Source organism: Neoarius graeffei, chromosome 18 (assembly GCF_027579695.1).
Source record: "Neoarius graeffei isolate fNeoGra1 chromosome 18, fNeoGra1.pri, whole genome shotgun sequence".
Classification (NCBI taxonomy): domain Eukaryota; kingdom Metazoa; phylum Chordata; class Actinopteri; order Siluriformes; family Ariidae; genus Neoarius; species Neoarius graeffei.
Genome location: NC_083586.1, coordinates 39866224 through 39883208, shown reverse-complemented (window position 1 = coordinate 39883208; position 16985 = coordinate 39866224). Strand labels below are relative to the sequence as shown.

At 39.3% G+C, this 16985-nt stretch overlaps 1 protein-coding gene across 2 annotated transcripts in view; it reads right to left on the bottom strand.

Moving 5' to 3' along the window:
- The window catches only part of LOC132866184 (VPS10 domain-containing receptor SorCS1), a 508739-nt gene that overhangs the window by 41066 nt on the left and 450688 nt on the right, over window positions 1-16985 (bottom strand). For both annotated transcript variants that reach the window (XM_060898794.1, XM_060898795.1), the window contains exons 18-20: window positions 11264-11435; window positions 10421-10607; window positions 2403-2536 (exon numbers count right to left, since the gene is read on the bottom strand). In XM_060898794.1, coding sequence (XP_060754777.1) covers window positions 2403-2536; window positions 10421-10607; window positions 11264-11435 — 493 coding nt within the window. The remainder of the gene's footprint in view (window positions 1-2402; window positions 2537-10420; window positions 10608-11263; window positions 11436-16985) is intronic.

Here is a 16985-nt window from a genome sequence, read left to right as displayed (position 1 = left end):
GGTCCAATGGACAGATACTCCCATCTCTGCTGTGGATTTTTGCAGCTCCTTCAGTGTTATTTTTGGTGTCTTTGTTGCATCTCTGATTAATGCCCTCCTTGCCCGGTCTGTGAGTTTTGGTGGGCGGCCTTCTTTTGTCAGGTTTGTAGTGGTGCCATATGCTGTCCATTTTGCTATAATGGATTTAATGGTGCTCCATGGGATATTCAAAGTTTGGGATATTTTTTTATAACCCAACCCTGATCCATACTTCTCCACAACTTTGTCTTTGACCCATTTGGAATGCTTCTTGGTTCTCATGTTGCTTGCTTAGTAGTGTTGCAGAGTCGGGGTCCTTCCAGAACAGGTTGATTTATACAGGAATCATGTGACAGATGATGTAACACTTTGATTGCACACAGGTGGATCTTAATCAACTGATTATGTGACTGATAAAGTGAATTGGTTGGACCAGCTCTTATTTAGCGGTTTCATACGAAAGGGGGTGAATACTTATGCACACTCCAGATTTCTGATTTTTCATCTTAATTATTGTTTGTGTTACAATAAAACAACAATTTGGACCTTTAAAGCTGTAGGCATGTTGTGTAAATCAAATGGTCCTAACCTCCCAAAAATTCATTTTAATTCCATCTTGTAATGTGACAAAACAGGACAAACACCAAGGGGGAGGAATACTTTTGCAAGACACTGTAGGCTACACAGGTTACACTTGTACTGGATTTCCATTTTGTTCTCCATGTTGTATAAACCTAAGCTTCACATTTATAACCAACTAAAAAAATGTCATTTGGCAAAAGATTTATGTATATTTGAAATTCACATAGTCATAATTTTAAGGTTTGTTTCTATTGTGTCCATTAAGTGGCAGAAGACTAAACTGCAAGCAAACACTAGATTGCTGTTAAGCTTTGTAACTTAACAAACAAAATTATATAAAAGAGATTAGTCTGTTCAATTACTGTCTCATTCCTCTGTCTTAAACTGTCTTAAAGAATGGCACCATCATACTTCTGCTGTTTCCACTTGGCATGGCTCAGTGGCACTGTTGCATCACCATTGGGTACTGATAAATACCCAGAGCTCAGATAGTAATATTCTCTCAGAAATGGAAATGTGTGGGTTTGGTACATTACTAATTATAAACTGTAGCCAAAAAGTAAGAAGCCCTCATATTCCAAAATGTAAATTCACTATATTCAAGAAAAACTGAACTGAATAGAACACAGAATAGTCAGACTCAGAGTATGGTATGGCTTGGAATTGTTTGAAGATTATTAGATAACTAGATTAATTTTATTCTGTTGAATAATTGCCAGTTGGTTGCCCCAAAGACGACTTCTCAAATAAATTGACATTTATTTTTACAAATGAGTCTCCGTTTAATTAAATATGCACACATTTGCATACATTACAAAACCAACACCCAGTCTTTGGATGATGTTAGAATTAAAACCTTTATTAACTCTAAAAACACACTTACTGTGAGAAAAAGACCTTTACAAAACACTTTAATGGAATTTCTTTCTTGTTTACCCAAGAAAACACTGTAATAATTTCTTCCTTTTATGACATTTTTCAGTATAAAATCTAAGTTAAATCAAACAATTATCAACATTTTGGAACATTCCTCTATAACATGCTTCTAAATCTGGATAAAGTGAGATAAACAATTTTCTGCTGAGGTTTAATATCCGTAGATAGAATAAATGGTATAAATGCAATTTATTCAACAATTGAAAAAAAAAAAAGGTTTGACCAAATTTGTTGCTTTGACCTGTCATCTCTGATGCTTTGTGAGATATTTTTTCATGCATTAATGATGGTCTAGACCACGAGTTGGCCTAGTGGTTAGTGTGTCGCCTCTCGACAGGGAGATCACGAGCTCTACTTGCAGTCAGGTCATACCAAAGACCATCATAAAAATGGTACCTACTACCATCTGGCAAGGCATGCTGCGAGTGGGAAAGTCAAACTCTTGTGGTTACCAGAGGACTAGCACCCCACTGTAACCCTAGCTGTATAGGCGAGAGGCTGAGGGCTATCGAAACGGAGATTGGCGCCGCCGCACCCATATGCCTTAAAGAGCTAGTTAATACTGGGACAGAAGACTGCCTGGGAAGACCAGATTCTGGCGTGAGAGGGACTCTGACTTGACTTTTTGAATGACCAAATTCTATATCCTATTAAATTCAGTTTGTTTTGTTTTTTTCAATGGTCAGCTATTTTGAATTGTATTCCATTTTTGAAAGTGTCTTTTTTTAAGGGATTTTTTTTCTTTTGAATTTTTGATATTACCTCAGAGTTACACATCAAATTTTACACAAAAAGTCCCACTTTGAGCCATACAGAGGTATTTGCATTTTGATGCATGGAGGCTGAAAGAGAAGATACTGCAGTACCTCCGAGTTGTTCCCAAACCACCAGATGTAGGTGACGGTTCCCACTTGGCTCGGCCATAAAACCACTGTCAGGTTGACTTCCTTATTTTTCACTGCCACAAATGGTGCAGAGAGATGGATATACTCCAGCTGACCTACTCCAAAAAGAAACACAAAGAAATAGTGCAGATATAGAGGGGGTGAATAGGAAAGAAAATGAAGTCATAAGAAAAAAAAAAAACAGAAAGCAGGAAAAAAAAAGTTTACAGGACAAAGTAAGAAAAAAGAGCCATATCCAATATATATTTGCAGCTGTTCTACCCAGGGAGCTCCTGCCATCTGTGAAAGATTTTTCATCTCCTATGCTTCAAAAGCAGCCATTTCTGTTTCCCAAGCTTGGCTGGATTGACGGATCTGAAGACCGGAGCCTTTCCGTGATCAACAACTCAGCGCCGTGACATCTGTCTGCCTTGACACACTAACAACAGTCAATTCGGTCAGACACCATATACTGATTATTGTACCTAATGATTTCTAATCAGATCAGCATGACCTTCATGTCAAAGTACAGCCTGAAGGAAATCGACAACAAAATGTTCTAACACCCTGTGAGATAGCACAAGCATGCTGCCGAGAATCAATATCTCGTATTTCACCTCGTCTTTGGTTCAGCATTTACTGACAAATTGAGTTGAGTCACTAAATCACAAAAGCAACAATAACATTCATATTATGATGTTTGTACTTGGAGTCTGAGAAGATCATCGTGTGACATTTTTAAGCTCTACATTTGCATTAAAATTTGTTACTGTTATAGGTTATGGGTACTTGTTTCTTTTTTAAAAAAATGGTATACTAAAAAGGAATACAAAAAACATGAGTACCAGTTCAAGCTAAAAATAAGAGAGAAGAGAATAACAAGAGCTTTACAAGAAAATCTTGTATTGCAAGAAAAAAAGATAGGAGATTAAAGAAATTAGCTGAAGATTATGAGCTCCATATTGCATAATTATTATGCAGTTTCTCATGATAAATTGGGGGAAATATTGGTCAAGTTATATTTTCTGTCTTATATACACTGGTAGCAGGTGCCCATATACAGTGCTCAGCATAAATGAGTACACCCCCTTTGAAAAGTAACATTTTAAACAATACCTCAATGAACACAATTTCCAAAATGTTGAAAAGACAAAGTTTAATATAACATCTGTTTAACTTGTAACGTGAAAGTAAGATTAATAATATAAACTTAGATTACACATTTTTTTCAGTTTTACTCAAATTAGGGTGGTGCAAAAATGAGTACACCCCACAACAAAAACTACTACATCTAGTACTTTGTATGGCCTCCATGATTTTTAAATGACAGCACCAAGTCTTCTAGGCATGGAATGAACAAGTTGGCGACATTTTGCAACCTCAATCTTTTTCCATTCTTCAACAACGACCTCTTTTAGTGACTGGATGCTGGCTGGAGAGTGATGCTCAACTTGTCTCTTCAGAATTCCCCAAAGAAAATAATTTCTTTGCACCACAAAGGTGAAGGCTACAAGAAGATCAGCAAAGCTTTACTTATCAGTCAGAATACTATAGCAAAAGTGGTACAAAAATTTAAGAAAGATGGAACTGCAACCATCTCACAGAGATGTCCAGGTCGTCCATGGAAGTTACCACCTCGACAGGAGCATCTTCTGATGAGAAGGGTTGAAGAAAATCGGCATGCAAGTTCACTGCAGTTATCTAAAGAAGCAGAAAGCCAAACTGGGGTAACTATTTCCCGTGACACAATACGGCGTACACTGCAGAGGAATGGCATGCATGGATGCTGTCCACGAAAGAAGCCTCTCCTAAAGCCCAGGCACAAAAAAGCCCACCTAGAGTTTGCCAGGGCCCATGCTGACAAAGATGAAGACTACTGGGACTTTATACTCTGGAGTGATGAGACCAAGATAAATGTTTTTGGAACTGATGGCTTCAAAACTGTATGGCGTCGCAAAGGTGAGGAATACAAAGAAAAATGCATGGTGCCTACAGTGAAACATGGTGGTGGCAGTGTCCTTATGTGGGGCTGCATGAGTGCTGCTGGTGTCGGGGAGCTGCATTTCATTGATGGCATCATGAATTCACAGATGTATTGCTCTATACTGAAAGAGAAGATGCTACCATCACTCCGTGCCCTTGGTTGTCATGCACTTTTCCAACATGACTAAACACGCATCTAAGGCCACTGTTGGATTTCTGAAGAACAGGGTGAAAGTGATTCAGTGTCCAAGTATGTCTCCTGATCTGAACCCAATCGAACACCTATGAAGAGATAAGTTGAGCATCACTCTTCATCCAGCATCCAGTCACTAAAAGAGGTCATTGTTGAAGAATGGAAAAAGATTGAGGTTGCAAAATGTCACCAACTTGTTCATTCCATGCCTAGAAGACTTGGTGCTGTCATTAAAAATCATGGAGGCCATACAAAGTACTAGATGTAGTAGTTTTTGTTGTGGAGTGTACTCATTTTTGCACCACCCTAATTTGAGTAAAACTGAAAAAATGTGTAATCTAAGTTATATTATTAATCTTACTTTCACATTATAAGTTAAACAGATGTTATATTAAGCTTTGTCTTTTCAACATTTTGGAAATTGTTTGTGTTCATTGAGGTATTGTTTAAAATGTTACTTTTCAAAGGGGGTGTACTCATTTACGCTGAGCACTGGCCATTTTAATAGGAACTTGTTCTTGATTCTAAGATTCCTATTCTTGGCTGGCAGGAGTGGAACCCAGTGTGGTCTTCTGCTCTTGCAGGCTGAGATGCTTTTCTGCTCACCAAGGTTGTAAAGAGTTGCTATGAGTTACTATATCCTTCCTGGCACCTTGAACCATTCTAGCCATTTCCCTCTGACCTCTCTTATCAACAAGATGTTTCCACCCACAGAACTGTCGCTCAATCAATGTTTTTTTGTTTTTCGCACCATTCTGTGTAAACTCTAGAGCCTGTTGTGAGTGAAAACCCCAGGAGATCAGCAGTTTCTGAAATACTCAAACCAGTCCATCTGGCTCAAACCAACACCCATGCCACAGTGAAAGTCACACTTTGAGATCACAATTTTTCCCGTTCTGATGTTTGAAGTGAACATGAACTGAAACTCTTGATTTGTATCTGCATGATTTTATGCACTGGGCTGCTGTCAAGGGATTGGCTGATTAGAGAACTGCATCAAACTGCAGGTGTTGTTCCTAATAAAGTGGTTGGTGAGTGTGTATAGTACTGTGCAAACCTCTTAGGCACATGTAAAGAAATGCTGTAGATAAAAAATGGCTTAAATAGTAATTAAATGAAATGTTTCAACATTAAAAAAATATTATAAACAGCAGTAAGCCATAATAAATGAAACAAAGTCAATATTTGGTGTGAGACGACCCTTCTGCTTTTAAAAAATAGTAGTCTCAGGTACAATGAGTGCAATTTTTTTCAGGAAATGAGCTGTAGGTTTTACTGAGCATCTTACAGAACCAGCCACAGTTCTTCTGGAGACTTTGACTGTCACACTTGCTTCTTAATTTTGCACCAAAACCCAGCAGCCTTCATTAGGTTTTCTTTTTTAATCTGAAAAGTGCTCTCTTATGTCATATGCTGCTCAGATATAAACATTTTTTTTTTTCCTGTAACATTTAATTCTGTGCTGGAAAATGAACATTGGGAACTCTAAAATGTTTTTGTACTGACTCGATAATGTAGAAGTCATAAAATAGAAATCTATAACAAAGTTTGTAGGAAAAATATGATGCCAAAGACTTTTGCACAGTCTTGTATTTTTTTTCCCTAGTTTCTCCCCAGTTTGGTCATGTGTCAGTTCCCAATCACCAGCTAGTTCTCTCCCATCACATAATAGCTACCACAGCATCAAACCATCAGAGGAAAGTGCTATCTACCCTCTTCCACATACAAGAATTCGCAGACACCCATGACTCACTCTTCTTAATACAACCCCGATTCCAAAAAAGTTGGGACAAAGTACAAATTGTAAATAAAAACGGAATGCAATGATGCGGAAGTTTCAAAATTCCATATTTTATTCAGAATAGAACATAGATGACATATCAAATGTTTAAACTGAGAAAATTTATCATTTAAAGAGAAAAATTAGGTGATTTTAAATTTCATGACAAGACCACATCTCAAAAAAGTTGAGACAAGGCCATGTTTGCCACTGTGAGACATCCCCTTTTCTCTTTACAACAGTCTGTAAACGTCTGGGGACTGAGGAGACAAGTTGCTCAAGTTTAGGGATAGGAATGTTAACCCATTCTTGTCTAATGTAGGGTTCTATTTGCTCAACTGTCTTAGGTCTTTTTTGTCGTATCTTCCGTTTTATGATGCGCCAAATGTTTTCTATGGGTGAAAGATCTGGACTGCAGGCTGGCCAGTTCAGTACCCGGACCCTTCTTCTACGCAGCCATGATGCTGTAATTGATGCAGTATGTGGTTTGGCATTGTCATGTTGGAAAATGCAAGGTCTTCCCTGAAAGAGACGTCGTCTGGATGGGAGCATATGTTGCTCTAGAACCTGGATATACCTTTCAGAATTGATGGTGTCTTTCCAGATGTGTAAGCTGCCCATGCCACACGCACTAATGCAACCCCATACCATCAGAGATGCAGGCTTCTGAACTGAGCGCTGATAACAACTTGGGTCGTCCTTCTCCTCTTTAGTCCGAATGACACGGCGTCCCTGATTTCCATAAAGAACTTCAAATTTTGATTCGTCTGACCACAGAACAGTTTTCCACTTTGCCACAGTCCATTTTAAATGAGCCTTGGTCCAGAGAAGATGTCTGCGCTTCTGGATCATGTTTAGATACGGCTTCTTCTTTGAACTATAGAGTTTTAGCTGGCAACGGTGGCTGGAACGGTGAATTGTGTTCACAGATAATGTTCTCTGGAAATATTCCTGAGCCCATTTTGTGATTTCCAATACAGAAGCATGCCTGTATGTGATGCAGTGCCATCTAAGGGTCCGAAGATCACGGGCACCCAGTATGGTTTTCCGGCCTTGACCCTTACGCACAGAGATTCTTCCAGATTCTCTGAATCTTTTGATAATATTATGCACTGTAGATGATGATACGTATGTTCAAACTCTTTGCAATTTTACACTGTCGAACTCCTTTCTGATATTGCTCCACTATTTGTCGGTGCAGAATTAGGGGGATTGGTGATCCTCTTCCCATCTTTACTTCTGAGAGCCGCTGCCACTCCAAGATGCTCTTTTTATACCCAGTCATGTTCATGACCTATTGCCAATTGACCTAATGAGTTGCAATTTGGTCCTCCAGCTGTTCCTTTTTTGTACCTTTAACTTTTCCAGCCTCTTATTGCCCCTGTCCCAACTTTTTTGAGATGTGTTGCTGTCATGAAATTTCAAATGAGCCAATATTTGGCATGAAATTTCAAAATGTCTCATTTTCGACATTTGATATGTTGTCTATGTTCTATTGTGAATACAATATCAGTTTTTGAGATTTGTAAATTATTGCATTCTGTTTTTATTTACAATTTGTACTTTGTCCCAACTTTTTTGGAATCAGGGTTATAAGTAGCATTTGTATCTCAGCTCATTGAATTTGAGACCAATTTTGTATTAATTCCTCTAAAACCGCAAACAAACAAACAAACAAACAAATAAATAAGTTAAATCAGTAAGTCTAAGGACCAGACTATAATCCTATTGGAAAGACCTTGCAAGTATGATTGCCATACCACTAGGGCTTTGTATTTACTGCAATAGAAATAGAGGCCTATTTGAGGCCAATCCAAATGAGAAATTCCTCGTCAATCAAATAAGGTGGGGAATAATTTTAACAATCCATTAAATACATACAAGAATAATAACCACCTAAAAGTGCCGTGTCTGCTCACTTTCACTGTCTGTATCTACGCATATACCTTTGGGTCACAATGAGTTTCTTTTGCAATAAAACACTCACATGCAGGACAGTACTTGACCTCTGCTTTTAAGTCTAATCTGGAAATTCACCTCTGTAGTGAAGTGTTCCTGAGTGGTGAATGTTTTGCTTGATTTCTATGGCATTCCCAGCTTTGCACCTTAGTACTTTCCTCTGTAGAGTTTTTGTCTTTCTCCATTATATTTATTACTTCTCTCCATTATATTTATTACCTCGCCCAAGACGGACTAAGCAAGGTGAGGTATTGTAATCAGTGCGGTTGGTTTGTTTGTTTATTTGTGCGTTTGTCCGTCTGTTAACAATCTAGTGTCTAGACGGTTGCACTGATTGACTTCAAATTTTTAGGGTAGGTGGGCAATGGTCCGTAGATTACCCCCAAAATTTAATCAGGTAATCAGGTCAAAGTGAAGGTCAAGGTCACCGGAAAGGTCAACCTTTCGGTCAAAGTAACATATTTTCCATTATAACTCAAAAACGGTTGCCGAGAGACAGATGTTTACTATTATGAGCATATAGGAACTCCCATATGGCCTTTCATTTGGCACAATTATCTTTGACCTCGAGTGACCTTGAAAGGTCAAACTCAAGGGCACGGATTTTCAGAGGGCTGTAACTTGAAAACAGTTGATGGTAGACAGATATTTACCATTATCAACTTACAGGAAGTGCCATATGGGCTTTCATTTGACACTGTGATCTTTGATCTTTAGTGACCCTGAAAGGTCAAACTCAAGGTCATGGGTTTTCAAAGGGCTATAACTTTAAAATGGTTCATGATAGCCAGATGTTTACCATTATCAACATATAAGGAGTCCCATATGGGCTTTCAGTTAGTGCCATGACTTAGTGAATGACTTTGAAATGTCAAACTCAAGGTCATGGATTTTCATAGGACTATAACCTGACAGCTGATGATTTAGAAATATTACCATTATCAACATCTCATCTCATCTCATTATCTCTAGCCGCTTTATCCTTCTACAGGGTCGCAGGCAAGCTGGAGCCTATCCCAGCTGACTACGGGCGAAAGGCGGGGTACACCCTGGACAAGTCGCCAGGTCATCACAGGGCTGACACATAGACACAGACAACCATTCACACTCACATTCACACCTATGGTCAATTTAGAGTCACCAATTAGCCTAACCTGCATGTCTTTGGACTGTGGGGGAAACCGGAGCACCCGGAGGAAACCCACGCGGACACGGGGAGAACATGCAAACTCCACACAGAAAGGCCCTCGCCGGCCCCGGGGCTCGAACCCAGGACCTTCTTGCTGTGAGGCGACAGCGCTAACCACTACACCACCGTGCCGCCCCATTATCAACATATAGGTATAAAATAAGTGCTGCCGGACGAGGTTTGTTTTGTCTGGCAACACTTGTTTTCTGTGATTTTTCTATCATGCTGTCCATTATTACCTCTTTTTTGTATTTTTGTATCTTTAAAAAAATCAACTTAAATTCATTGAAGTATTGCTTATTTTATTTCTATCGTATTGTGATTGGTTTCATCTGTATTTATTTTCTCATATGTTAGGTTCTGTTTAATTATCTTTTTATTCACTTTTTTAAACATTTCTCATTTTGTTTTAGCTCAGGGTTTAACATTAAACAGATATTTAATAAAACCCGTTTGTTATTTATTTATGCCCAGACACTGCTTTTTAATGTTTTAATATTTTTTTCCAACAATCAGTTAAGCAGAGCATACTGGCACTATTTCTGAATTTAGTTAATTTTGTGCTCACTGTCAAATTAATAATCACACTTTTGATCACATTTTGGTGAGATAAAACAAATAATTTAAAAAAAAGATCAAGTAGATTTTAATTTAAAAAAACAGCATGGTTTAAAAAAAAAGAAGAAAACACTGACTGAACTCATATGCTTCTCATTCTATGGTAACATTAGGGTCACTATACCCTGCTCCATGTATGCACATACGGTAACTTTGGATCAGATGACATGTAATGTGTATATAAATGGAGATTATTTCTACAGAATGTCAATTTGAGGACATATATAAACAGTTCGTTAGGAATTTGGTGAAAATCCTTGCATGTAAACATCACTCACATGTAACATGTAAGAAAAGAACCGCTGTCTCGAACCCCAGGCTGTTCTCAGCTGTAGCTGTCACTCTGTAGATTCCCACAGTCTTGTAGATGTGCTTGATCCCATCCTCGATGGAGCTCACGTTGGAATATGTGATGGCGTGGCCGTCACCGAAGTCCACCGTGATGCTCGTTCTTGATCCATCACCCTGCCATGAACCGGGTATGACACTAATGATTTCAACATCAAATAAGCTATTACATTGGGCATCCATTAAAAATAAAATGTCAAGTGAATTTTGCCTTGGAGATTTCAGTGAGCACTTGTCAGGCAGAGTTCCAGTCTTTCCTTTGTGTGCATTAACATGAGTTTGTGAATAATCAAGTTTGACACAAGACAGCCTGTTGTCTTGCTCAAAACCTTTGAATTTCAAAGAAAAACATAAGTACTGATATCCATGACCTAATCCATGTTTGCTATTAAATTTAATACAGACAGCTCTATTCAGACCCACTTAATAAAAAAAAAAAAGTCAAATTATGGGCAAAACCTGAGTAGACCTTAATGGAAACAACAACCATCAGCTAGCTCCAAGGCAAGAGTTGAAAAAAAAAATATATATATATAAAGCAAAAGTCATACTTGCATGGTCATAGCTTGTGATTAGCATTAAGAGGAAAAAGCACTGCATTAGGGATACATTAGGTAAAATACTACTCAAGTTTCTTTTTTAGGAGCCATCCAAGCTAGTCCTCTGTTTGTGATTGAAAGCCACTTAGCGCTGAGAAAATAACTGGTCCTACTAGCTCGGTGGCCCATGAACATTTTCAGTGACATATTCCTGTTTGTGTAGTGATAAATCACCTGCTCTAGGAAAACGAGGAAGGTGACATTGTGGCCCAGTGTGGCTGTGAGTTTTCCCTCACTGGTGACCAGGTGGAGGCCTTTCGGAGCTTGGCTGGGGCATGGACGCCTACGGGCCATGTACAGATCCACCACACCACCCGTGCAATTATTAGACACCACCTTTCTGTAGCTACACACATTCAAAGACACAGAAAGGTATGGAAATGACCAAATACCGGATGAGTATTTGTATTTAAAGTGACTAGAATGGTCCTTGAAAATTTCACCATATTATCAGATGTGCAAAGTTGCCAAATCTAAGAAATTCCCTCAGAAATCTAGTTTTGAATGCTGCTGGTGGGGAGTTAGTTGTCTCATCTCATCTCATCTCATTATCTCTAGCCGCTTTATCCTTCTACAGGGTCGCAGGCAAGCTGGAGCCTATCCCAGCTGACTACGGGCGAAAGGCGGGGTGGAGTTAGTTGTATATAATTATATATATTAAGCTGAGCTGTATTTTCTTATTATTATTGTTATTATTAACAATATTATTAGTAGTATTCCTACTACTGTTTTTTTCTTCCAAAATCATTTTCTGCTACCTTTTCTGCTTTTTTCCTCTTTCTTGCTTTCTTATTTTTCATTTGCTTCACATTTTTCTTCTTTTATGTTTTACTATTCTTTCTAATTGTTTCTTCTCTTCTTTCTTATTACTCAACTACACATTTATGATAAATACAGTCTGAACTGTTTAATGCACAGACCTGATCTTTTTTAGCCTGTGGTTTTCTTGATAGTGTTTTTATGATAGTCATTTTTAAGCGTACAGTGTTCCTATTGAAATAGCTGGAGAGTTGAGTCATTTTAAAGTTTGCCACTTCATGATATTGCAATGTATTCAGTCTGAGACTTGTGTCCAAAAAGTACACTATACGGCAAAAAATATATGGACACCTCAACATCATATGCATATATGGATCTGTTGTCACAAAGTTGGAAGCACACATTTGTATTGTATTGTCTTTGTACAGTGGTGCTTGAAAGATTGTGAACCCTTTAGAATTTTCTATATTTCTGCATAAATATGACCCAAAACATCACCAGACTTTCGCACAAGTCCTAAAAGTACAACCCCGATTCCAAGAAAGTTGGGACAAAGTACAAATTGTAAATAAAAACGGAATGCAATGATGTGGAAGTTTCAAAATTCCATATTTTATTCAGAATAGAACATAGATGTCATATCAAATTTTTAAACTGAGAAAATGTATCATTTAAAGAGAAAAATTAGGTGATTTTAAATTTCATGACAACAACACATCTCAAAAAAGTTGGGACAAGGCCATGTTTACCACTGTGAGACATCCCCTTTTCTCTTTACAACAGTCTGTAAACGTCTGGGGACTGAGGAGACAAGTTGCTCAAGTTTAGGGATAGGAATGTTAACCCATTCTTGTCTAATGTAGGATTCTAGTTGCTCAACTGTCTTTTTTGTCGTATCTTCCGTTTTATGATGCGCCAAATGTTTTCTATGGGTGAAAGATTTGGACTGCAGGCTGGCCAGTTCAGTACCCGGACCCTTCTTCTACGCAGCCATGATGTTGTAACTGATGCAGTATGTGGTTTGGCATTGTCATGTTGGAAAATGCAAGGTCTTCCCTGAAAGAGACGTCGTCTGGATGGGAGCACATGTTGCTCTAGAACCTGGATATACCTTTCAGCATTGATGGTGTCTTTCCAGATGTGTAAGCTGCCCATGCCACACGCACTAATGCAACCCCATACCATCAGAGATGCAGGCTTCTGGACTGAGCGCTGATAAAAAACTTGGGTCGTCCTTCTCCTCTTTAGTCCGAATGACACGGCGTCCCTGATTTCCATAAAGAACTTCAAATTTTGATTCGTCTGACCACAGAACAGTTTTCCACTTTGCCACAGTCCATTTTAAATGAGCCTTGGTCCAGAGAAGACGTCTGCACTTCTGGATCATGTTTAGATACAGCTTCTTCTTTGAACTATGGAGTTTTAGCTGGCAACGGCGGATGGCACGGTGAATTGTGTTCACAGATAATGTTCTCTGGAAATATTCCTGAACCCATTTTGTGATTTCCAATACAGAGGCATGCCTGTATTTGATGCAGTGCCGTCTAAGGGCCCGAAGATCACGGGCACCCAGTATGGTTTTCCGGCCTTGACCCTTACGCACAGAGATTCTTCCAGATTCTCTGAATCTTTTGATGATATTATGCACTGTAGATGATGATATGTTCGAACTCTTTGCAATTTTACACTGTCGAACTCCTTTCTGATATTGCTCCACTATTTGTCGCCGCAGAATTAGGGGGATTGGTGATCCTCTTCCCATCTTCTGAGAGCCGCTGCCACGCCAAGATGCTCTTTTTATACCCCGTCATGTTAATGACCTATTGCCAATTGACCTAATGAGTTGCAATTTGGTCCTCCAGCTGTTCCTTTTTTGTACCTTTAACTTTTCCAGCCTCTTATTGCCCCTGTCCCAACTTTGAGATGTGTTGCTGTCATGAAATTTCAAATGAGCCAATATTTGGCATGAAATTTCAAAATGTCTCACTTTCGACATTTGATATGTTGTCTATGTTCTATTGTGAATACAATATCAGTTTTTGAGATTTGTAAATTACTGCATTCCGTTTTTATTTACAATTTGCACTTTGTCCCAACTTTTCTGGAATCGGGGTTGTAGATAAAGAGAACCCAGTTAAACAAATGAGACAAAAATATTATACTTGGTCATTTATATATTGAGGAAAATAATCCAATATTACATATCTGTGAGTGGCAAAAGTATGTGAACCTTTGGTTTCAGTGTCTGGTGTGACCCCCTTGTGCAGCAATAACTGCAACTAAACGTTTCCGGTAACTGTTGATCAGTCCTGCACACCAGCTTGGAGGAATTTTAGCCCATTCCTTCATACAGAACAGCTTCAACTCTGGGATGTTGGTGGGTTTCTTCACATGAACTGCTCGCTTCAGGTCCTTCCACAACATTTCGATTGGATTAAGGTCAGGGACTTTGACTTGGCCATTCCAAAACATTAACTTTATTCTTCTTTAACCATTATTTGGTAGAACGGCTTGTGCGATTAGGGTCGTTGTCTTGCTGCATGACCCACCTTCTCTTGAAATTCAGTTCATGGACAGATGTCCTGATTTTTTCCTTTAGAATTTGCTGGTATAATTCAGAATTCTTTGTTCCATCAATGATGGCGGCGGCACGGTGGTGTAGTGGTTAGCGCTGTCGCCACACAGCAAGAAGGTCCGGGTTCGAGCCCCATGGCCGGCGAGGGCCTTTCTGTGCGGAGTTTGCATGTTCTCCCTGTGTCCGCGTGGGTTTCCTCCGGGTGCTCCGGTTTCCCCCACAGTCCAAAGACATGCAGGTTAGGTTAACTGGTGACTCTAAATTGACCGTAGGTGTGAATGTGAGTGTGAATGGTTGTCTGTGTCTATGTGTCAGCCCTGTGATGACCTGGCGACTTGTCCAGGGTGTACCCCGCCTTTCGCCCGTAGTCAGCTGGGATAGGCTCCAGCTTGCCTGCGACCCTGTAGAACAGGATAAAGCGGCTACAGATAATGAGATGAGATGAGATCAATGATGGCAAGCCGTCCTGGCCCAGATGCATCAAAACAGGCCCAAACCATGATACTACCACCACCATGTTTGACAGATGGGATAAGGTTCTTATGCTGGAATGCAGTGTTTTCTTTTCTCCAAACATAACGCTTCTCATTGAAACCAAAAAGTTCTATTTTGGTCTCATCCGTCCACAAAACATTGTTCCACTAGGCTTCTGGCTTGTCCACATGATCTTTGCTGCTCGTCTGCAGTTTGCTAATGTTCTTTTTGGAGAGCAGTGGCTTTCTCCTTGCAACCCTGCCATGCACACCATTGTTGTTCAGTGTTCTCCTGATGGTGGACTCATGAACATTAACATTAGCCAATGTGAGAGAGGCCTTCAGTTGCTTAGAAGTTACCCTGGGGTCCTTTGTGACCTTGCCGACTATTTCACGCCTTGCTCTTGGAGTGATCTTTGTTGGTGGACCACTCCTGGGGAGGGTAACAATAGTCTTGAATTTCCTCCATTTGTACACAATCTGTCTGACTGTGGATTGGTGGAGTCCAAACTCTTTAGAGATGGTTTTGTAACCTTTTCCAGCCTGATGAGCATCACCAACGTTTTTTCTGAGGTCCTCAGAAATCTCCTTTGTTCGTGACATGATACACTTCCACAAACATGTGTTGTGAAGATCAGACTTTGGTAGATCCCTGTTCTTTAAATAAAACAGGGTGCCCACTCACACCTGATTGTCATCCCATTGATTGAAAACACCTGACTCTAATTTCACCTTCAAATTAACATAATCCTAGAGGTTCACATACTTTTGCCACTCACAGATTTGTCATATTGGATCATTTTCCTCAATAAATAAATGACCAAGTATAAGTAAAGGACCCCAGGGTAACTTCTAAGCAACTGAAAGCCTCTCTCACATTGGCTAATGTTCATGAGTCCACCATCAGGAGAACACTGAACAACAATGCTGTGCATGGCAGGGTTGCAAGGAGAAAGCCACTGCTCTCTAAAAAGAACATTGCTGCTCGTCTGCAGTTTGCTAAAGATCACATGGACAAGCCAGAAGGCTATTGGGAAAATATTTTGTGGACGGATGAGACCAAAATAGAACTTTTTGGTTTAAATGAGAAGCATTATGTTTGGAGAAAGGAAAACACTGCAATCCAGCATAAGAACCTTATCCCATTTGTCAAACATGGTGGTGGTAGTATCATGGTTTGGACCTTTTTTGATGCATCTGGGCCAGGACGGCTTGCCATCATTGATGGAACAATGAATTCTGAATTATAGCAGTGAATTCTACAGGAAAAATGTCAGGACATCTGTCCATGAACTGAATCTCAAGAGAAGGTGGGTCATGCAGCAAGACAACGACCCTAAGCACACAAGTCATTCTACCAAAGAATGGTTAAAGAAGAATAAAGTTAATGTTTTGGAATGGCCAAGTCAAAGTCCTGACCTTAATCCAATCAAAATGCTGTGGAAGAACCTGAAGCGAGCAGTTCATGTGAGGAAATCCACCAACATCCCAGAGTTGAAGCTGTTCTGTATGGAGGAATGGGCTAAAATTCCTCTAAGCCGGTGTGCAGGGTTGATCAACAGTTACCGGAAACGTTTAGTTGCAGTTATTGCTGCACAAGGGGGTCACTCCAGATACTGAAAGCAAAGGTTCACATGCTTTTGCCACTCACAGATATGTAATATTGGATCATTTTTCTCAACAAATAAATGACCAAGTATAATATTTTCGTCTCTTTTTTTTTAACTGGGTTCTCGTTATCTACTTTTAGGTCTTGTGTGAAAATCTGGTGATGTTTTAGGTCATATTTATGCAGAAATATAGAAAATTCTAAAGGGTTCACAAACTTTCAAGCACCACTGTATATTCAGAGTTGAGTTACACGGGCACTTAAATTGATTGATTGATTTTCTTTGAGCCCCATTCAGATTATGTACAGTGCCTTGAAAAAGTATTCATACCCCTTGAGATTTTTCACATTTTTCCACCTTACAACCATGAACCTAAAAGTTTTTTTATTGAGATTTTATGTGATAGACCAACACAGAGTAGCACATAATTGTGAAGTGAAACAAAAATGATAAATGGTCTTCAAAATTTTAAACAAATA